The sequence below is a fragment of the Myotis davidii genome, unplaced genomic scaffold (genome assembly GCF_000327345.1).
Source record: "Myotis davidii unplaced genomic scaffold, ASM32734v1 scaffold1314, whole genome shotgun sequence".
Lineage (NCBI taxonomy): Eukaryota > Metazoa > Chordata > Mammalia > Chiroptera > Vespertilionidae > Myotis > Myotis davidii.
This window is the reverse complement of record NW_006285250.1, coordinates 366152-388846: the sequence shown is the minus strand read 5'-3', so window position 1 is coordinate 388846 and position 22695 is coordinate 366152. Positions and strand designations below refer to the sequence as shown.

The 22695-nt window shown below is 42.4% G+C and overlaps 1 protein-coding gene across 4 annotated transcripts in view; it reads right to left on the bottom strand.

The window, feature by feature from the left end:
• The window catches only part of CHCHD3 (coiled-coil-helix-coiled-coil-helix domain containing 3), a 262620-nt gene that overhangs the window by 47763 nt on the left and 192162 nt on the right, over positions 1-22695 (bottom strand). For all 4 annotated transcript variants that reach the window (XM_006755974.1, XM_006755976.1, XM_006755975.1 and 1 more), the window contains one exon: positions 4718-4788. In XM_006755974.1, coding sequence (XP_006756037.1) covers positions 4718-4788 — 71 coding nt within the window. The remainder of the gene's footprint in view (positions 1-4717; positions 4789-22695) is intronic.

Genomic DNA, 22695 nt, shown 5'->3' with positions numbered 1-22695 from the left:
CAGTATTAAAGCAAGGTTTTTGCTCTGAGACAGAATAAAACTCTTCAATAAAAAAATTTAAAAATTGCATGCATGTAACACTGGTGACAACACTGCCTGTTGCAGGCGTGGTGCTGGCTCTACTCCAAACAGAGAGGGGGTTCTGAGGCGGCCCAGGAAGCAGGCCGGGCACTGTCCATCCTGCTGTGACACACGCCGCACAGTGCCATCCTGTCAGGAGTGCTGCAGGTGCTGTCACCCCCTGGACTGTGAGCTCCCTAAGGATGAGCACTCTTTCTAACGTTGTGTCATTGTTGTTTCAGGGGGAGAGGGGGCGGGCCAACACCTTCTAGATTTTGTTTGGAAACAAATACAGAAATTTCTCCTATGGTACATAGTTTCATAAGTTGAGTTGGATATAATGAAATAATATAACTGAATATTATCCTATAATATGTAATATAATAAAAATAATCTAATATTTATTGGGCATTTACCTGTGCAAGACCGTGCTAAGCACTATCAATGTAACATCATTATGACATTTTATTTATTAATCACCTATAAGGTAGAAAATAAGGATTAATACAGAACATAATTTTCAGAAGGCTGAGCTATAACCTGACACCATCACCGTAACGAGTAACTAGCACCATAAGTTGCTCTAATTAACAGATAATAACAAAGGGTGGTAAAGGTGATATAAAGTGCTAATAAATACTGTTCTGGTTGGATTGGGAAAGGAAAAGGTTAACTGTTGAATAAAAATTAGATGTAAAATATGCTGGATTTGCTCAGTAATTTTGAGTCTTATAAGCTAAAATTTTAAAGCTACTATGGGCAAAAAGTTCTTGCAGGCAAATCAACAGCACAGATTCTTTATCTCCAAATTGTTTAATTCCCCCTGGGGGAAAAAGGTAAATATTAGGGATGTAATTAGCCCATCACAGCAGACCTAACTTTGTGTCTATAAAATGCTCTGTTTAAACTCCACCTTCCTCTTTTTCCCGCTGGTGAACTCGACGTTCCCTGCTAGCAAGGCGTCCTGACTCCTCACAGCTGTGCATTCAGGACTCGGCAGAGAACGAGACACACAGGAGCTCTAAGAAGGAATGAGGTACTGATAAAGCAGGAAAAAAATCCCCTTAAATCTACAGTGTTTCAATGGTTTACTGCCAAAGCTATACACGGAGGTCTGAGTGTGAGTCAATATTTAAGCATCCCTAGAATAACTCCATTAGCTTTCGGCAGGATGCATCAATGTGACTGGGGTTCACCATGCACATCCTCAAGTGCTCCCAGCTTTCTTGCTCTTTACAGAGATTTTGTGTGACCCCTGATCAGATGTATAACATCACCCTTATAGTTGCAATTTAAAAAGCTTCCAACTCCTGTAATCAAGATGCACCCAAATGAACCCCTCCATCAGAAAAAGCTGAACTAAATCCTCCTCAAAGTCCTTCCGAGCTCGCCCCTCAGAGGAACTGCTGCAGTCATGCAGTGAGTGGACGGACTCCAGTACACTGCCCTGTGAGAGACTGACCTTGTCGCGGTGATCTGAGATGGTTATCTGAGATGGCCAACTTTCTGAGGAGAAACATAGTTCCCTGAGCAAACTCTGTGCCTTCGAAGAGCATAGATACATCTTTTCAGCTCAAGCAGCACCACTTCCTAGGTGTGAAGCTAGTGAAATCACTGCAAATCAAAATACAATATTCTAGGAAGCTCAGTCTAGCAGGCAGAAGCTGGAAAAACACTTATATAATGAAAGCTACTCTGCAAACTGGCTCTTAAAAGTCCTTCATAGTATATAAAACCTGGGTTTTTGTTTGTATTAGAGTTAGCCAACTACAAAGTCTGAGGGTACGGTCCCCAACTGTTCTCACTTTTTTTAAAAGTATTTTTTTTAAATTGATTCCAGAGAGGAAGAAAGAGGTAGAGACAAAAACATCAATGATGAGAGAGAAGGGATTGAGCCCGCTACCCGGACACGTGCCCTCACTCTATCCCACTAAGCCAAACCAGCCAGGGCTGTTCACACTTCTTACATCATCTGCAAATTCAAGGGGTTCCCCAAACCACCCTAACCTTCGACTACTGGCTAAGAGGATTCACAGATCTCACAGAAAGCCATTCAATGCACAGTTATGACTTAGGGAAAATGATACAGAGAAATAACCAAGGGAAGAGATACAGAGGACAGAGTCTGGGAGGGTTCCAAAAGCAGTTTCCATTGTTCCAAAGAGTCCCTATCTTCCTGGTATGGAGGCCTGACAATATGCAGCATAGCATCAGCAAGAGAAGTTCAACTACCCTTCAGTGTCTTTCATTCGGGCCTCTGTAACATAGGCTTATTAAATTGACTGCCCACATGATTGAATTCAGTCTCCAACAGCAATACCCCAGAGGCCAGGCTGACAGCACATGGCCTGAGGGGCCCATCAGGAATAAGAAGACACTTCTATCACTTGGGAAATTCCAAGGTTTTATAGGTTACCTCCCAGGAACTGGGTACTAAGACCTTCTTTGGAAAAGGCTAAATTCTTCACTATGCTAGGAGAGTAGGACATAATAAAGAATAATCTGTTATAAAGATAAGAGAGAATGCTGTTGAGGCTCTGCTTGAAACTAAGTCTAACCAACAGGCCATGTTGTCTTGCAGAAGGTAAGTCCTCATGACATTATTTTTGTGTGCCATGCAGCTTTTCATTCTCCAGCAGGAGCCCAGCGTAAATGACATGGGAGAAGAGTGTCTTCTCCACTGAAACCAGTTTTACCTCTCTCTGAAAATCCAGCTAGACTCTCCTTTGCCCCTTCTCTCCAGGTGAATGGGCTGAACTATGTCCCCTCCCCCTCAATTCATACATTGAAGTCCTGATGCATGGTATGCTAGAAAGCATATTTGGATGAAGGTCATTAAGTTAAAATGAAGTCAATAGAATGAACCCTAATCAAATGGGATTTATAAAAAGAGAGGGCAATTAGGAGACGGTGCAGAGAGGGAAGACCATGTGAAGACAAGGAGGAAAGAGCCATCTACCTGCCAAGGAGAGAAGCCTTAGAACAAACCAACCTGCTGGCACCTTGACCTTGAAATGCTACCCCCAGACTGTGAGGAAGTAAAGTCCATTGTTTAAGCCACTCAGCCTGCAGTACTTGGCTATGGCAGCCCTAGCAAACTCACCAATCAATCACTGATTCATGTCTAATCTTTCAATGAGTTTTTTTACATTAGTCTCTCTCATCTAGTACTTCCCGCTCTTGTTTCTCATGCCTCTAATCAAAGCTCACATTCACTAATATTCCTAAAAAAGCACAGATTTCAAGGTACTCACCTGGTCAAAGACTTCTTGCTAAATTAAGACCCACTTCTTAGCCCAACAACTAATGAATGACCCTATCAACCTTCCCAACTTTATCTTGTGAGGATCTTATCTAAGATCCCCATTAACTGTGGATTTTTCTTCTGAATACCTTTCCTTTCCTTTCAAGCCTCATCTAAAACATCTTCTTTATGATGACTTCCTAGATCATCCTAGTCAGAAGTGATTTCCTTTGATTTACCTCACGTTTTTGTTATTTGTATAACTATTATCTTGTATTGAGGAAACAGCCAGGGTACCAAGTCAAAGGTTCTCATAGTATTGAGACAAAAGGGTTAAAAAATGTTGCTTTATCATTAGGGGGGAAGATATAATCATAAAAATACCTGTATGGTGCACCTTCTAAAATCAAGTCTACATGCAATTCTATGTCTAAATTCTTAAAATAGCACATTAACCCTTTAAGAGTGTGATTTATGCGCCATTCTTAGAAGGTCTCTTCCTCCAGCCCCTAAATAATTCACTAATGACGAATGGAGGTTTCTGTGTATTTAAATATACCTCAAACCATCTTTAAAAAACATTTTTAATCAATATTAAAATAACACTAATATCCATTATCACACAAATTACATGATAGCAAAAAGCAATAACGTTCCAGTTTGTGGTTTAATCATTTTATCAAATTCTCAGAAACATGCGCAAGGAAGGAGGTCAGAGCCCAATGCCATCTTTCAACTAAACCTGTCACAACACCTTTTTTTTTTTTGCTTTGCTACCAACAGAGGTTACACAATACCACTAGTTACACACTAGGGAAAATTCTGAATGATGCCTTCTTACTTAATGTGAAACCTGGCAGCAGAGGAAAAATACAGAGCTATGGGTCACAGACACTTTGATCCATCAATTACAGAACCTTAATAGAGGTAGCAATTTAACATCCCCTTCATAATCAAGGGTAAGGTAAAGTCTGTGATTTAAATGCTTTCAAGGTACATGTGAAGAAATGAAACAGCTTAAACATGAGAAAAGGGGATACACCAATTTGGACATGCTCATCATTTTATTATGCAAAAGTGAATGCTTTCCATGTTTTTATTAATAGAAATGGCAATTTAATATTGCCTTCATTAACAAGGGTAGCCTATCATATATCACTGCAAAGAAAATTCTATTACTATGGCTTTCTATTTCCCCTTAGTTCATAAAAATCGAGTTGGTAACAAGCTTTTATCAAATGTCTTGTCCTTGCATTTGGATTCCACTACAGCAGATAACAGGGGTCTATTTCAACCCACCTACTTCCAAGTTATCCAGAGGGCTACACACCAAACGATCTCCTATTCAAAAAGCAATGAAGTTGTCCTTTCATCTTGTCAAGAAGAGTAATTATAATACTTTAAAAAACTTACTTGAACTTTGCTTCCACCTCCTCAGCAGCTTTCTGATATTGTTCAGTGGTGACTTTGTAGAACTCTGAGCTCTGTGGATAAAGATTGATAGCAGAGTTTTCACTTTTCAAGAGGACAAAACGTGTGCAAGATGTACAATGACAAAAAAATACATGAGCTCTTGCTTCAGCCACTCAAGCAGTAGGAGAAAGACTTCTTGCACAAGTGGAATGGACTCTTATAAAATTCCATGTACCAGTATCCAGTTGCGGGTATCTAGGCTGAAATTACAGAGTAAACTCTCATAGTTATAATTCATCATTATTTGATCCCTCTGATAAGACTCCTAACATAGGTTTGAAGGATTATTTAGTTCTCCCTTATTTGGAATCGATCACTGTAAGATCAAAAGATGCTTGAGACTGAATAATGAAATTCACGCCTATCACGCTGGCCTATTATTCCAGTGTTCCACCTGGGATATTAAAGATCATTTCCTTTTACACTGTATTTGTGTCTTCAAGATGGATTCTCTATGGAGTAGAATGTGTTCAATCACCTCCAGGTGACCACAAGAGCATCAACATTTATAACAAATTAATCAGTAAGAATGAAGGGACGGATTGACATAATTTTTATACCAAAACATGTTTCCATTATTCCATGAATGAACACATAAGCAACATAAATCAAGTTGTAATAGCAAAGTAACGCCTTTCCTGGGGAAGCAAGATTAAAAATTATCCACTCTGGCTGGCTACTTTGCAGCCTGTCTGCAGGGGGTGGCCTCGATGACCCCAGGAGCCTTCAGACTCAATGAAATATCCTGCAAAAGGCACGGCAGTACAAACGAACACAGTGCAGCGGTCTATTGTGCACCTTCACTCTCTAATCACTCAGGCTTCACATGCATGACTGGGGGTAGTTTATTTTTTCATAAATCATTGTTGGTTGGTGAGAAAATGAAAATGAAATCCTCTTCACACCAGTGACCCCTTTGCATTTAACAATCTGGGTTGTCCAATGACAGTCACATCCAGGTTGGTTGGATGTAGATAAAATCAATAGGTATGTGATTAGACAGCCGACTCGGGGTGGCTGCAGAATGGACAGGTCACCATTTGAGATGATGAATGGCTCTCTATCAACCTCCAGTTCCCTCCGATGCTAACATTTACTATAATCTTATTTGGGCTGCGATTTATCTTTCTTGCACCTGATCAATAAAGATGAACAGAACAGTTGTAAGGATCGATTGTAATTTTTTATCATTTTCAAGCACAAAGGTGCATTTCTGACATGAAGACAATATTCTAAGTGTCCTGCTTCTGCATTTTTTTAAAATCGCAATTTGAGTGATCAGCTGCACTGGTCTATATACGGAGGGGTTTTAATTCATCTGTAGGTCTCAAGAGATCAAAAAGCCATTTGTCTTCTCAGGTATTTTAACTCTAGGCTGTGTCATACCTTCCTATCAGTTCCACTTACAAGATTTTGCTTTCCTTTAAAACATACACCAGCCAAGAAGGCTCTTTTGCCATGTTTGGTTTAAGCTTTGCTTTGAACCCTTCTAACAAAGAGGGCAGTAAAAAGGCGCTTACTAGTCGCTACTGACCCTGATGAGAAACTCCCCACATGACTATGATGAACTGTCAAGTGAGTGTTATGTTACTGAACTACCTATTAACATGCTGGCAAAGCAATTACATCTTGATTAACACTTCCAATTATTTTAAGCATTGAAACTGTAATGTCCAGACAGAGCCAGCGCTAGGTTGAAAGATGTGCCTTGTGGTTCTGTTCAGTGACCTTACTAGGTCCTCCAACCTCCCCCGTTTCCTTTCCAGTGTTCCTAACCTGTAAAATGGGGGTGATACTAGAGCTCTTATCTCTGCCATAGTTGCTGTAGGCATCCAGTTTGATAGGCCGGAAAGCTGTGAGACCTGTTAAGTGATTTTGCAGAGGAAGATCAACATCAAAAGAAAATCATTTCAAAGAAAGAGAACTAATTTGGGCGATTCGATTCTGGGTACAAATTCGAAATGATCAGTAACAAATATTAAGCTTTCTAACAAGAATGATGAACAAAGGCAAGAGTTCCCCCATGATATAAATTGGTGAGCTCCCCTCTGCTGTGTAATGCCAAACGCAGGTAAAATTATTGCATTCTGCCAAACTTTCTCCTGGGATGTCACACAAATACCTGCTCCTGTGTTGCCTGCAAACTTAGCATATACTTTCTCAACTTAAAATTTTGGTTTTTATTTATGTTCCATATTACCACCTTGGTGGCCTGTTGCCCTCAGTGTATAAATCTTTCTAACAAAGAAAAGTCTCCAGCAGGCAACACCACATAACTAAGGGAATAAGATCTGTACATAGACAAAGTGTAATTCATTTAAGCCTTTACTTATTCATTCAACAAAATCAAACCCTTATCATCCCAATAATATTCATCTTGGGGAGTTAGATCCTCATGGAGCTTTCCATCGGATATAAAGGAAAAATAATTATAACAAAGGGCACAAATGCTAACTTAAAAGTTGTGTCACTGGAGTTCAGAAGGAGTAGAGATCTTGGACTCAGAACTAGCTCATGCTAAAGGACAGACTACAAACCGCCCTGGATGGGTGAGGCCAGCCGAGACCGCCCACACCTCGCCAACTCAGCACGAGTGAGCCCTGCTGAGGCCGGAAGTGCCCAGCTGCCAGCAGCCCAAGGTGGTGACCTGCAGACTCTTGAGGTAAGGAAACAGTGGCTGTTCTAAACCACTGAGTTTGGAGTAGTTTGTTATATAGTAAAAGCTAACTGGCTCATACCCCTTCTCTGCATTCCCACAGCACCATGGACTTTTACCCAAGCACTCAACCAGTGTACATGTATGTGTGGTCTCCCCAACTCGCCCACAAGACCCCTAAAAGCAAGGCTCTCATCCCACTCACCATTATACTCAAAGCACCCAGCAACGCAGGTGACACACAAACTTACTGAAATGATGTTAGAGTGACACCATTAATGCTAAGCTGCATTCCAACTTTTGCTTTTATTTAAAACAGGATGGGACAGAGACAAGTCTAAAATAGATGCAATAATACAGAGGAAATGGGATACTATATTTATTACATGCCTCCTACAAATTGACAAACAGGCCAGTCTGCTCTACCATGTAAAAAGGAAATGAATATCACTCAAGACTGTGTTCAACAGCAGTAACAGTACAATAACATTTAAAGCTACAAATAGTCACTTAAACGAGAAAATGGTTTATTTTTCTCACGTAATAAGAATTCTAGATGTTGGAAACGCAGAGCTGATGGAGGTGCCAAGGATATCATCAAATAAATAGGTCCTTTTCTGTATGCCTTCTCAGCCGCCCTTAGCATTTGGCTTTTATCCTCACGGTCTCAAGATAGCTACTGCACTTCCATTTATCATGCCCACAGTCTCAAGGAGGAAGAGGAAGGAAAATAAGGGAAGAGAAGCCTCCCAGAGGTTTCACTCACATCTCTTTGGCCAGAATTATAGATCACGCACAACCCTGGCTGTGAAAGAGGCTGGGAAATTCAGTATTTTTGTTTTCTCACTTCTAGAGTAAAGGAAGAGAAGGAAGGAGTGTGTAATTGGTGTTCATTGAGCCAATTTATCATACCTGCTAAGATAGTTGAAGTAACAGCACAGAGTCATGAACAAAACAGTGTGGTTGGCTTTGGGTGCAGGTATCCTAATATTTCTTTCCCATCTCCCTTCAACTTCTAATCTGGGGTGTGGGGGGTATACCCATCTGGCATTCTGATACCCCAAACCAAAGTTTCTTGACAGTGTCGGGAGGGAATGGGAATCAACAAGAGTGGGCATCCTTCCCACGTTTCTCTGGGCTGGCTATGGCCCAGGCTTCTAAATGTGTGATATGTTGCCATTTTCCACTCTGAAAAGTCTCCTTTTAAAAGCACATTTTAAAATGCACATGCACAGATGCACATTATTGCTAGATTGAAAAGTATCTGTTTTCACGGTCTAAATTAGATAAAAAGAAAACATGCACACACAGTATTCTTGCAATCTTTTCGAGTTCTGAACCTTATTTCTTTCCTATTATAACTACTATGATCAGACCTGTGGCACAGAAGGAAAGAACAAATCCAAAGGTCACGGGAAAAATTTGTTAACTAGCTCTTGTCAGTTTCTACAAAATGTTTCACGTGCAGATCTGGGCACGACTGCATCACGCATCACACTGAGGTACAATTTAAATTCTGGTTCTCAGAGGGTAACACCAACTCACTGTCCATTCAAGGGCGGAAGCAGCTCTGCTCCTGAGGGAGGAGAAACAAGACTGACCGTGGATGTGAGCAGGCTGGCTGAACGAGGGCTCTCCTCTCTCTAGGCTGATCTAGAATTACCTCGACTCGCCACCACTCCTAGAACCCACCCAAACACAGGTGTGACTCTACCTGCCTAGCTATTTCAAACAAAGGTCTGGTGTTGACAACCACCCACAAGTCTTCCTTTTGAAGATTTCTAAAAGAGCATCCCTATTGTTAAGTAGTGAGATTCAAAGCAAACTCCTTTACACGTTTTGTTGTAACACTCGCCCCAGAACTGTTATAATACAGGGTGAGGCAAAAGTAGGTTTACAGCTGTGAGTACGTGAAACAGAGTTTATTCTTGGATTATCATTTACTAATTGTTGTTTTGCTTTCCATATGAGCAACAGTGAACCTACTTTTGCCAGAACCTGTATGTAATCAGTTAGATTCAGGTAAGTACGTCTCCCCCAAGATGAGAGCTAAGCATTTGGGACCAAAATTAAATGCAACATGGATACAATTCTAGGCACAGAGCCCTAAGAGTCATTTACTGAATGGCATTAGGTGGCCCCAAAGAGTTCATGGTTCTTTTTATAGAATCAGACAGAATCAAGAGGCTCACTGCAACGTAGCCAAATTTTTAATCGATAGTAACAGCTATAGAATTTTAAAAAATCACTAATGGTCTAAACTTAGTTGATTTAGTGGTTTCAGTATTTCTCCAGAGAAACTGTCCATCAGAAAGCCTGGCGGCTGAGTTGAGTTCACTGTCTGTGCGCTGGGGTATACTCCGAGACCTGTTACAGGTGGTAGAGGAGCGGAGGAAGGAACCTGAGAAGCCTCGGTGAGAAAGTGGCCCTGAGACAGGGGAGCTGGCACTTAGAGAACCTTGCGTTATTGGCACTCCTTACACCCATGATCCCGATCCATGGTCTCGGTCTCTCCTTTCATCTCCTTCCCTCCTGCTGTCCACGAGACAGGAAAATCAAAGCTAATATTTGAATAACTTGCAAACTGCCAATAGTAGTTCAGACTCATGGTATATCAGATTCCGTATTCTGTTTCTAAAAGGCTCACCAAGGAATGGTTTGGGTTATTTAAACCGAGTCTCGCTTTTTCAATATAAAACAAGGACCTTATCTTCGAGGGTGACTCTATCAATGGGACAATGTACGTTCAGCACTTGGCATGGAGCCTGGCTTCTCCTTGTGGAAGCCAGAGAGAGGTTCCTGCTCACAATGCCACTCCTGCCAACAGCCCTCAGCTCCCTAGCAACCCATCATCAGAGCCTGGATCTCCACTAATTAGCTCCACAACTATGCACAAACCTGATCAAGTGGATGGAATTAGACTGTATCACTTTTTCTCACACTGAGTAATGCTGTTGGTTTTGTGGAAGCAATAAACTCAAAAGGCTAGATATTTATCCTGAGTATCTCTAAATTTCTGTTAATGACCATTTGTGTACATCCGTAAGTGTATCAGAGTTTTTCTCTACCCTATTTTTTTTCAAATCTGCATCACTAGTGATCAATAATAAATTATTAATTTAGCAGATTCTAAGAAATCAAAAATCCTGACTCTTAGGTTCTACAGCAAAGGCAAATGAAAATTCCCCGTGGAAAAGGCTACCTACCAGTAGTTTATCCCAAGATCTCCCCTTCCTCCTTAGATAACCCCAGTTCTATGCTAAATATATGGTCAATCAACCCAAAATTCCCACCTTGTTTCTAGTTAAGATGCAGTAAGCAGAAATGTTGTATAGGACGTCCTAGCAGGCTGCTAACGGGAGCTGACCTCAGGTGGCAGGGAATCTTTTCAGCCCTTGTGCCTTTTCTCTCTGTTCCAGGCTGCCATCCTGCATCATGAACCCGCCTCAGAGAAACCCTGGGCCTCAGAGAAACCCCTGGCTAGGGTGCCACAGCCAAACAGCAGGCTCTGGGGCTCTGCTGGCCTGAGGCCACCACGCAGCCCTGACGGACAACCTCTATGAGACTTTTATTAAATAAGAAACAAAACCTTCTTTCTAATTTAAGCCATTCCACTTTTATGACATATAGAGTCCAATTCATCAGAAATAAACCGTCACTATGCCCTACATGCTTGCTCTCTGTACACCTCACAGGTAACTTTAATGACGTCCAATGCCGGGACACACCGGGAGCACCTTCCCCTCTGCATGAATGCGTGACTTTCACTCGTTCAGAAATCTGCTTCCTTCTGCTCCTCTCCTTTCCCAACAAAGAACAGGAAGGATTAAAATTGTAGAGCCATGTTCAACTCGAGCATCAAATTTTACCATCTCTAAGAAACCACACTCATGAAAACCCCATTGTCTCCTGGGCACCTGGGCAAAATTAATAAACTGCTTTTGTAATTACCTTTTCATTCCATTTTTACTATTTCTCAGATTAAAAAAAAAAAGGACACACACAGGTATTCAGGGCTTTTGCTGGCATTTCTAGTTTTCTTCCAGGAACTTTAGAAACTTGACTTAATTAGAGTTTTAGGCGTTTTTCTTGATTTAGCTTTGTAATTAGAATAGAAATCCTAGAGTCATTAGCAGCCTTGCCACTGTGCAAGTTATATGACTTATACATTAGAGATACTGTCTCAGGCCTCAGTTTCGTCATCTGGGCAATTTAAATAAACTGTACCGCATGCGCAGGTGGCATTCCACTTCCCTTTTTTGTTCATGTCATCATTTCACAAATACTGCAGGTCTGTGCCAGATATTAGGCCAGCAACTGGACTATAGCAGTGAGCAAACAGGATGCATGGCCTTTATGGAGCTTATGGTGTACTAGAGACAGCCATAAATTTTTTAAATCACAGAAATCAAGGTATAATTAATAAAAAATTACTGTGCCGCTGGGCTGGAATTTTTTATTTCTCAGAAGTGGTTTTTCTAATGAATCTCTAACCACCCTTCATAGCCAGTTATTAAGTTAGGTGTTTTTATTTCCCTTCTATAGTTTTTTTTTTGTCAGATATTCCAAGCTTCGTATCAGAAATCTCTCCACTTGTAAAGATTTATTCTAAAACCTTTAGAAATGAAGGAATTCTACTTGTATTGATGTGGGTGAAAAGAGGTCCAAGTAGAGTGAAAAACAGAAATCGAAAAAATAATTTGAACAGTATATTTTATAAACAATAAATACACTATATGTACACATAAAACCAGGAATGTTCTGCAAAAAATACCTGTTTCCCCTGGAAAGGGGTCTGAGGACGAGATACTTTCCCTTCTTTATCAGACAGCCGTCTATAACAATTTAAGTTTTTACCATGGGCTTGTTTCATTTGAAGTTAAACACACACACACACACACACACACACACACACAATATCTTAATTTCCAACAGGCATTATGCCTAAATTCGGAACACGTAAAAAAGAGAAATTATTTAGATATTACTGGGACAGTACTCTCTGACCCTTTCCTGCCCACAGTGACCATTAACCATGCTTATAATGAGATCTACCCTAAATACAAGATATCTTTTTCCTATTATCCTTTTCTATGTAACATCCATAAAAGGTCTTACATTCTTCTGTTGTTTGTAGCTCTTCTCTCTGAGATAAAGCATCTCTCCCTTCTACCTCGCCTCTTAGACTCCTATATTACACACCTGAGACCTTTCTGCTCCACGTGACTGCGCGTCTCACTGCTGCTTCTGCAACAGTGAGACAGGCAATTTCACAGCTATCAGAAGGGTTATCACGAGAATTTACCATGATGTCTTGCAAGACCTGGAGAGTAACTTAAAATTACTACATGTTCCCAGCAAAGGAACCTCTCGGTCTCCTGAGGACTGTGTAATGTGACAGTCATTGTCAAGGTCGTAAGTCTTTCTTGGGAAGTGCTCGATGAGGTGATGCCAGAGCTAACAGCACAGTCACTGGATGGCTCTATACAGAACACGTCACATTTGTATTGACAACACAGCTCAGGCTTGCCCTCCTAGCATCGCCCATGGAAAGGAACTAAATCTAACAAATGCTCTGGTATTGCTCAGCAAATTCACTGCCGACACCTATGCACACAGCGTCCGCTTGAAAACCGGCCTAAAAAGAAAGCTGAAAACAATATCTCCATTCACAGTTTTACACTAATCACCTGAGGATTCACAGCACACGGTCTCTCTTTTCCAGATCTCTGACTGGGGAACTTAAAATCCATTCGTTCAAAAGCACTTCTTCTTTTTATAAAAGAAATACATTTTTATTTATTTCAAAGAGGAAGGCAGAGAGAAATAGAAACATCAGTGATGAAAGAGAATCATTGATTGCCTCCTACATGCCCCCTACTGGGGACTGAGCCTGCAACCCAGGGAATATGCCCTGACCAGGAATCCAACTGTGACCTCCTGGTTCATAGGTAGATACTCAACCACTGAACCACACCAGCCAAGCCAAAAGCACTTATTCTTGAAGAGCTAATATGGGACCAGCCCAGTGGTGGGCCCTAGGGATGAGAGTGAAGACATCTTTAAAGTCGGTGGAGAGAGAAATATGACCCACTACCCATCACACCACACAAAGACAACCGCCTTCAGTTTTGTAGTCCTTTTGCCTGTAAGAGTTCCATATTACAATGCAAACACTGCCCACTTCCCCCCCGCCCCGCCCAAGGTGGGGGGAAGTAAGCTTTGACATCTAACTTGGTGTTCTTCAAACTTGTAAGGCCCATCATCTTGACTGAAAATCCTATATAATAAAAGGGTAACATGCAAATAGACCGAATGGCAGAACAACCGAACAAACAATCAAAGTGTAATATGCTAATGATATGATAAGGCTGCTCAACCGCTCACTATGATGTGCACTGACCACCAGGGGCAGACAGTCAACTGGTCGACCAGTTGCTATGACATGCACTGACCACCAGGGGGCAGATGTTACGACTGGTAGGTTAGCTTGCTACTGGGGTCTGGCCTTTCAGGACTGAGCGAGATGGGCCAGGCATCCCCTGAAGCCCTTCTGCAGTCCCTCCCCATGGGGTCCCTCAGCCTGGCCTGCACCTTCTCACAATCTGGGACCCCTCGGGGGATGTCGGAGAGCAGGTTTCAGCCCGATCCTGCAGGCCACTCCCCTTGGGAGGGTGCCAGATGTAGGGCTCATGGCTGGTGAGCGCTGCTGCGGCAGTGTGAGCCTCTCCCTATCGGGACTGATTGGGCACAAGCCCGCGGCAGGCATAGCGAGGCCAGAATGAGCAGGAGTGGCAGGTAGGAGCTGCAGGCGGCGTTGGACTGCGGGTTTTGGCCCAATCCCTGCAGGCCACCCAGAGGGACCCCACCTGTGCATGAATTCATGCACTGGGCCTCTAGTCTTATTATATTAATCATAGACATATTCATAGAAATCAAAGAACAGGATCAAATATTAAAGACTAGATGAAATTCGTGCACTGGGCGGGGGGTAGGGGGAGGGTCCCTCAGCCCGGCCTGCACCCTCTTGCAGTCTGGGACCCCTCTGGGGATGTTTGCCTAAGCCGGCAGTCAGACATCCCTCTCATAGTCCGGGGCTCTTGCATTCCGGGACCCCTCGCTCCTTATAGTGCTGCGCTCGCCAGCCATGAGCCCGGCTTCTGGCTGAGCGGCGCTCCCCATGGGAGTGCACTGACCACCACAAGGCAGCTTTTGCGTTGAGCGTCTGCCCCCTGGTGGACAGTGCACTTCATAGTGACTGGTCATTCCACTGGTCATTCGGCCACTCGGTCAATTTGCATAGTAGGGTTTTATGATATAGGATTCTCATAGATGAGAAGACTTCTCAGATGGTTTCCTTGGAGTTCAGGGTGAGAAACTCTAAACTAAATACTTGAGCTTATTATCACTTAACTTTCTGACAGTGACTCAAACCCAAACAGGTGGGGGCACCACGAGTGCTTCCCACGGTAAAGGTGTGCAGAGTAAGAACTGAGTCCCTGGGCGAAGGCGTGCCAGAGAAGAAAGGGGTCCTGACAGAGAGGCTGGAACCAAGGTAAAGCCTGCCTCCATCCCACTTCTTTCTGCCTAGCACCTGAATTTTTAAAATATAACTGAGGCCAGGACCAATAACTCATTCTGATCCAGAAAATCTACTTAAGAAAGAGTTTCCTGAAAACTGAGCGAACCTTTGAACTCTTCCTCAGACCTGATAGAGCTGATTTCTTTGCTCCTTGGCACCAGCTGAGCAGCAAATGCAAACTGAATCAAGTCTATTTGTTCAGAAGCAATACCTTCCCAACACTACAGAAAATAAGCAGCTCACATAAAGGGAGACTGCCACAGCCAGGCTCAGAGTCCCAAACTGTGCCATCTCTGCAAGAGAGGGAGATGATGAAAACACTCTGACACCTCCGCAGGCTCACCAGCTACAAGCCTTAATGAGGGGTGCTCTGAAGCAATAGAAATGGCAAAGCATTCCTGTGCTTCAAAAGGTAATGTCATAACTATGCATAGACGCTATCTGTGTCACCTCTGAGACAGACTCATTAATGCAGACATTTAATGCCTACAGTCAAGAGTCTTGGGCGTGGCACAGGTAAGGGGCAGGGCACTAGCAGCCATGACAGTTTCTCACTGTGGACTTACTTTGGTCCCCGCCACTGTGCACTATCAGAGATCGAGGAGAAACACTATGCAAAACTCAACCAAAGCAAAGACATTTCAAATAATTTTCTAAGCAAAACTTTCACCTAAGAGCAGATGCCCTTCTTCAAAATCTCCTGATGGAAAACAAGGCCTCGAGTCCAGTATTTGGCACATACATTTCCCTGAAAGTGGCAGTTGATAGGTTATAGAAAATTGGTGAGACAAAATCATTTGGTAAAACCATTTATTTTACCCTTATCAAACTGGCTGTTTTCTTTGTTTGCTTTTTGTTTATACAAATGTTACCACATGTTGATGACTATATGAAGAAATCGGGGGAGGCTAGGGGTCTGTCAAGGGCGGGAGGGAAAAAATGGGCACATATGTAACACCCTTTGTAATACTTTAAGCAATTAAAAAAAAAAAGAAATCGGCTCCCTCATAATTTGCTAGTAAGAGTATACAATTTATGGCAACATGCTTCAAATGCCTTTAACTCAGTTTCATTTCTAGAAATATCTAAAATTAATTATGGGTGTTTAGAAAAATTTCACTAGGAAATTTTTCACCACAGAATTTATAATATTGAAAAATGAAAAGCAACGTAACTATTTAACCACAAAGGACAGATAACATACATAATAGAGCACCCAGACAATGGAGGGATGAGTTATTTAGGCTTTTTTTCTCTCCTGAAGAGAAAAAAAAAGATATTTAAATTCCTTTAAGTTTTAGTCCTTGGTCAATAGATTTAAGAAAAAGGACCATTACACAACAGTTTCTTGTAATATTCCAAACTGTACCAGCTCTTCTCAAAAATAAAATAAAAAAAAAAACCTGGAATTTCCACAAACCAAAAATGAATTCATCCACAAGGCCACAGCAGATAAGATAGATTTTACAACAGGGGGACATCAATTTTAAATTATGAAGGTTAAAGCCCAGTTTATTCCTGGTGTCTTTGAAATTATTCTGCCACTTGCTAAGCAGGTCAATGTTCATTTTTTATTCACCCAAATAATAACTGACAACCTAAGAGCCAGGTATTAGGGGAAGGGAACACTTTTTAAAAAGTAGTTATTCCATTCCAGTGTTCACAACCCACAGGGTTGGATACCCAGGTGAAACAGTGCCCAGACAACAGCTGAGGCTCTGGGGTGCCCACCTTTACTGTCAACACAGGTCCATGAGCGCAGAGTTCAAACTGCTGGGAGGCTGTGGCGACTTGGACTTCCCAACAACAAACATGGTCAGGCAACAACCATTTATCTCAACTGATTTAAAAAGGAAAACACACACACAAACAAAACCGCCAAGAAGGAAGGAAGGTCAGAAGCCATGGCTTCACTTTACCTACCAAGAATGGTTACCTGACCAAGGCTACACGTTTGCTTGGTGTCCCATAGGTAGCAAGTGCGCAAACCGAATAGCCCAAGTCTTATGCTCCAAGTTTGCTTGGTGTCCCATAGGTAGCAAGTGCGCAAGCCCAAGTCTTATGCTCCAACTCCAGGCTGTAAGGCCTTAGGGTGTGAAATCTTTAGTACTGTAGTTTCTTCCTTACAAAGCAACAGAGACTCTATGCAGTACTTGACAAATTCATGATTTTCCTTGTTAATATAATGCCTCTTTGGTCAGTCACATAAGAATGAACCACAATACCCAAGCAAAATAAGATCCAATGCAGATGAAACACCTATCTCAAGTTTTAATTTCCTTTCATCGATTTAGAGCCCAAATTCAGAGGTGAATAAATAACTGTGACATGGTTCGCTCAAGTGCTGGCAATGCATACAAAGCTACTCGGGTGAATGGGAAAGCCAGCCTTAATTTAAGGGTTAAAAATCTCAGATATGAAAGGGAGACCGATTTCAAAAGTGGCAAGGGGATCACCTATCCATTTCAAAGACGTGTTTATCTTTTTTGTATTTCAAAGGCGAGGCCTCTGAAAGATCTGGCATGGAAATATGCATGTGAATAGGAGCACACTGAAGAGTCTTAGCTTTCAGGTATAATGGCTCTCCCTCGGAAAGCACTGCACGGATTCCTGCATCCAGGAGGCTCAGCACAGGCTGCCAGGGCACTAAGGCCTGCACTCCCTCCCCTGTCCAGCTTTTATCTGAGGACTCATTAACATTTTCCTGCATGAGGGCCCTGAACCCTACTACTGCTTAAAGGTTCCCCTGCTCTGCGGCAGAAATGCATTCATTCATGTGGTACTGTACCATGCCAGAATGTGTCTTTCTTATAAAAAAAAATATGGGGGTGGGGGGTAAGAGGTAGGATGGGGAAGAAAAGATAATTATGGAAGATGCAGTGAGCCAATCTGATAGTCTTCTTCTAGAAATATTCATGAAAATCTGTCCCTAGAAATTGCTGGTGTTTGGTAGCCAATCTTTTCCACATGACTTTTCTGAGAAACGTTCTTAGAAAGATCCCACAGAGGGGTGATAATAAAATGCATCTCATCAAATGATCTTTCGTTCTGGCGTGGAGTCTCTTTCCCATGCCTTCAATGTGTGTTCTGACGGTCCTCCTTCCAAGGCCTATCTCATTTCCCCCATCTGAATCACGCTGTGCCTTCTGCTGGTGCAAGTCCATCCAAACAAGACCTGTGGGCAAAAATGCAGCCGTCCACGGGGGGCAAAGCGGCCTGTATTCTGTCAGTTTCCACAGAGGCAGACCTTGGAGACTTTAAGCCTTGAGGTCCGGCAAGTGCTTTAAAGAACAGCATATTCACCCAGAGGAAAGGTGTTCACAATTGTGGAATCCCTGTGATGTGAGCACATCTCAAAGGAAAGAGACCGGATCTTTACTTGTGAAAAAGGCCTTTATTAAAGAGACAAATGTGAAATATAAATGTAATCTGGGGTTAGGAATGTGAATTAGGCCTTGAAATGATCCCTTTTCCTAGCACACAAGTCACAGAAATTACAGGGCCATAGAGGTCTGCAATAACCAGGCAGCGTCTCAATAGCGGCTTACTGCTCGATGTGACCCAAAAGTAACCAGACGAATCCATCAGCAACTAGATGTAAATGGCCTTGTGCGAGGCTTCGTTTCAACAGGCATTCTCTCTTCCTGGTGAAAGCCCTTTCTCCAACTAGAGGCCAAGTTATTAAGAAATTGTTTGTCATCGTAGATTGAATGGATCATTTGTTTCCCCGAATTCCTTTTCTCATCATTTACTCATTACACGCCTCCTCCTGATGGAAGTAGACATTTATTAGCTTCTGCATTTATTGCATTGGCAAACGGAAACATTCTGCCGCATTTCCTGGGGGCTCATTCATTTATCTATTGGATAACAGACTGAAGTTTTCTACAGGGCAGAAAAATTAAAATATCAGTCAGGGTGACAGCCGGGAAAATGAGGGTCTCTCTGAGACAAGAAGCTTTCTTGGGCACCGGGTTTATCGAGGAGCTGCAGTTATTTCACCAAACTACCCTTCATACATAACTAAAATTGTGGGCTATTAGCTGGCGAACTAATATTCCAAATAAATGATGCACATGGTACACTGTAAAGTACCTGAGATGCAAAGCTGCTATTTTCAAAAGAAAATGCTTTTAAAGATCCATTTCTGGAAGGAGCTAGAGGAGGAATACTGTCTTATTAAGCTGGAATCGCAGAATCTGAAGTTGTGAGAACTCAACGAGTCATGGAATCCTTTGCAAGCATCTTCTTTACGGCACGCCTGGCAAGTGACACTCTCATTCTGCCCAAAACCCTGATGGTGACAGGGAAGCCGGCAGAACCCACAAGGCAGCTATTTCAGAGCTGAAGACCTCTGGTTGACAGGGGTCACTTCCCAAAAGTGGTCTGACTGCTTGTGACCTTGAACAAGCCATCCAATCTCTCTGGGTCTCAGGGTCTTTGTTTTAAAAACTGAACTGCCCTTTTGTTGAAAGAATCAGAGTTAAAGGAGAAGAATGTCATTTCGAGGCTCACCTATCGCATCCAGACCAAACGACTGGTCCAGAGGGTCACAGACACCTGACTGGCCTCTGAGGCAGCCACTCCATCAGAGAGCTGCACGCCCGTCTGTAATTCTCCAGGCTGAGATGCAAATCATTCCCACCAGGATGGGGAGCTCATTTAGATGCAGCTGTCTTCAATCCCTTGTATTTCTCTCTCCAATTCCTTTTATTCTTTCCTCTTTGCCTTCACTTCCCTGGAACCTTTGTTATACACCTTTCATTCTTGACAAGAAGCAGACGCAATAATGCGATGGAAAGTTCCATTGCGGTTGTCAGCCACTAACAAAACCCGTCAACAGCTGGCCTAGCCCAGCACTGCCCTGATCATCCTCATTTTGACATCGACGAGCTGGGGTTTCATCCTCAGCTCCACAAAGCGTGGACCATCTAGCACTGTGCCCTCACAAAGAAAAATCGATTGTTAGTCTTTTGCCCATATAGAGTTTGTATGTTAGAGAACTCCAGCCTTCTTGATCTACTATTGCTTAAAATATGCCTCAAGACCCATGGAACCATTTTGAGGATAAGAAAAGTATAAATGCAAGTAAGAATATTATCTTTACAGATCAGTGACATCTTCTAGCTAAGTGTTCATACAGACATGTTCTTTTCCTAAATCGATTAGAAATCTGAGCTGAGAGCACTGGGGGTAGCCACACTGATATTCAGACTGCAACACAGATCAGTTCACCTGCTACCTTGGAGCCTCGGTTCACCACCGAGAAGAGATCCTTGTTCTTATGAAAGCCTCAGGTACAGTTAGTGAACTCAGTGGAAGAAAGGGATGCAGCAATGCACTTGGTTAGTTCACTGAAAGCCCCTTAAACGTTCAGCCACTACACAGAAGCCGGTGCAGCACAGCATACCATTTTCCCATGATTACTTTGTGTTCTTCCTCCCAATATAGGCGATGTCAACACAAAGCAGAGGATACTTCCTTAAAAAGAACATTATACTGAGCTATGATGATGCTAGATACTAGAGTTGCCTTTATTTTTGTTATGTCTTATGTAACCAGCTTAGACAAAAAGCAATGTAGGTTTTTAAGGGTTAACAATTCCTACGGATTCTATTATACAACACAGGATGATAAGATTTTTCAATTTAGGTTCATTGCTTATTTTATCCAAGTAAAAGACTTTCTGAAGATGCCCTTAAGAGATAAAGTAAACTCTTTATCTTTTCTATACAAGAAGGTATAGGTGAGGAACACAAAAATCTATACTATATAACCTCTGTTCTCCACTCATGTAGAATCTGCTAGGAGTTAAGATATGTTCATAATAATGTTTAACAAACTTATGTGCTTTCTATAGATTATCTAATTTAGACCTCCCAATAACACCACTAGGTGTTCTTACTTCTACTTTCCAGAGGTGGACACTGAGTCCCAAAGAAGTTGAGTAATCCTATATAATAAAAAGCTAATAGGCTAATTAGACTGGAAGGCGGAATGACCTTCCGGACTGACCAGTGGGGTGGGGAGGTGGCTGAGAGGGCCTACTCTTAATAGAATTTTGTGCATTGGCCTCTAGTTAAAAGACAGTTTGAGCTTGTCCGTGGTACTGCCAGGATTGAATATAAGCAGCCTGGCTTTCCAAGAGCGATATAAAAACTGCCTTATGAAAAGAGGTCACATGTAAACAGAATGATCAGAAGGCTTCATGTAGGAGGTTAGAGGGCAGCAGGGGCATTCTGAGCCTAAAAGTGGGGAGAGAAATTCCCTCAAAGGTGAGAGAGGGGGGAAAAGAACACTAACTCCCAAACTGAAGACTCAGTACACAGAAGACAGGTACAAACAGTAGCTATAAGGCCTTTTCTGCTTTGATAAGCTTAATTTAGAAAGCCAGAAAGTGAGCACGGAGGTGGTGGAAACAGCTCTGCCAACCTTGTGGGCAAGCTAACCACTTCCCACCTATGGTCAGAGGGGGAATTTCTGCCCAACTATTATTCCAATAGATCTGTGGCATCATCCGCACACTGCTTAGCTTTGGTAGGGGCCTCCTTAACTCCTGTGCGTCTACTTCAATCCCATCCCAACTCTAACCTCCCATAAGTCTGTGCAGTGTAGAGGTTGAGAATGTGAGCTCAGACTGTCAGGGTTCTGTCTCTGTGACCTTGCTCACCATTACTCTGCCCCGCTCCACTCGGTAAAATGGGGACAAAAGTCCTGAATGGACAGAAAGATTAAATAAAATGATGACACAAAGTGCATTGCACAGTGCTGCAAAATCATACACTCACAATAAATGTGGTTTCAAACAACTACGTATTCCTGTTGGCTTGGATTGGGGGGTTGGGGGCTTGGAGGAAGGGAGCACAAAGGCACAGGGAGACTCCAGCACATTTTCATTTGATAAGGAGTTTTTAAAAACACTTCACCATTCGCCTGCCAGCTCCATAGTGCCTATTACACTATTCCTCCAGGAGAACGCGGATTAGAACCACTCCTGAAATCAGTGCCATTTGAACCCAGCATAGAACCGATCTGCTAACAAAGTACAGACCAAAATAAGCACCGCCTGCCAGGCTTGGCAAGACTGATAGTGTACTTGAAAAGCAAAGCTGGCACTTTCTGAAAAGATAGTGAAGAATACAGTAGAGTAACAAATGGCATGGAAACAAGGAAGAGACCTGGGGAACTGGTGCTCAGCGGCACCTACCACAAGGCTCTTCTTCCACAGCCGTGGCTCACGCCTGGCGCTCGGACCCTTCCCAAGCGGCACCTAACCCAAGGCCACCTCCCTCTATAAAACAAGATCGCTATCCATCACCACCCCCACACACTGGCATTTTCTCTTCCATTATTATGTTATTTTTCTAAATAAAACCTATCACCACTTAACATAAAAGGTATTTGTTACTGACTGTTCTGTATGAACAGAGTGTTAACTCTATGAAAAGGAAGCTCTCTGTCTGCTGTCCTCTCGGGTCCACCCCCGGAGTCCACAATAGAGCCTCCCACACAGTTCACTCGAGAGCCTGGAACAGCTCACCCTGACAAAGCCTAAGAAAATACAAGAGGGTTCTAAATTATAACAAGGGTGAGAAATGGCTCGCTTTTAAAAAAACAAAACAAAAAACTAATAAAAATATTGTCAGTTATGGCAATAGTTACTTTTCAAAAGTTTACAAA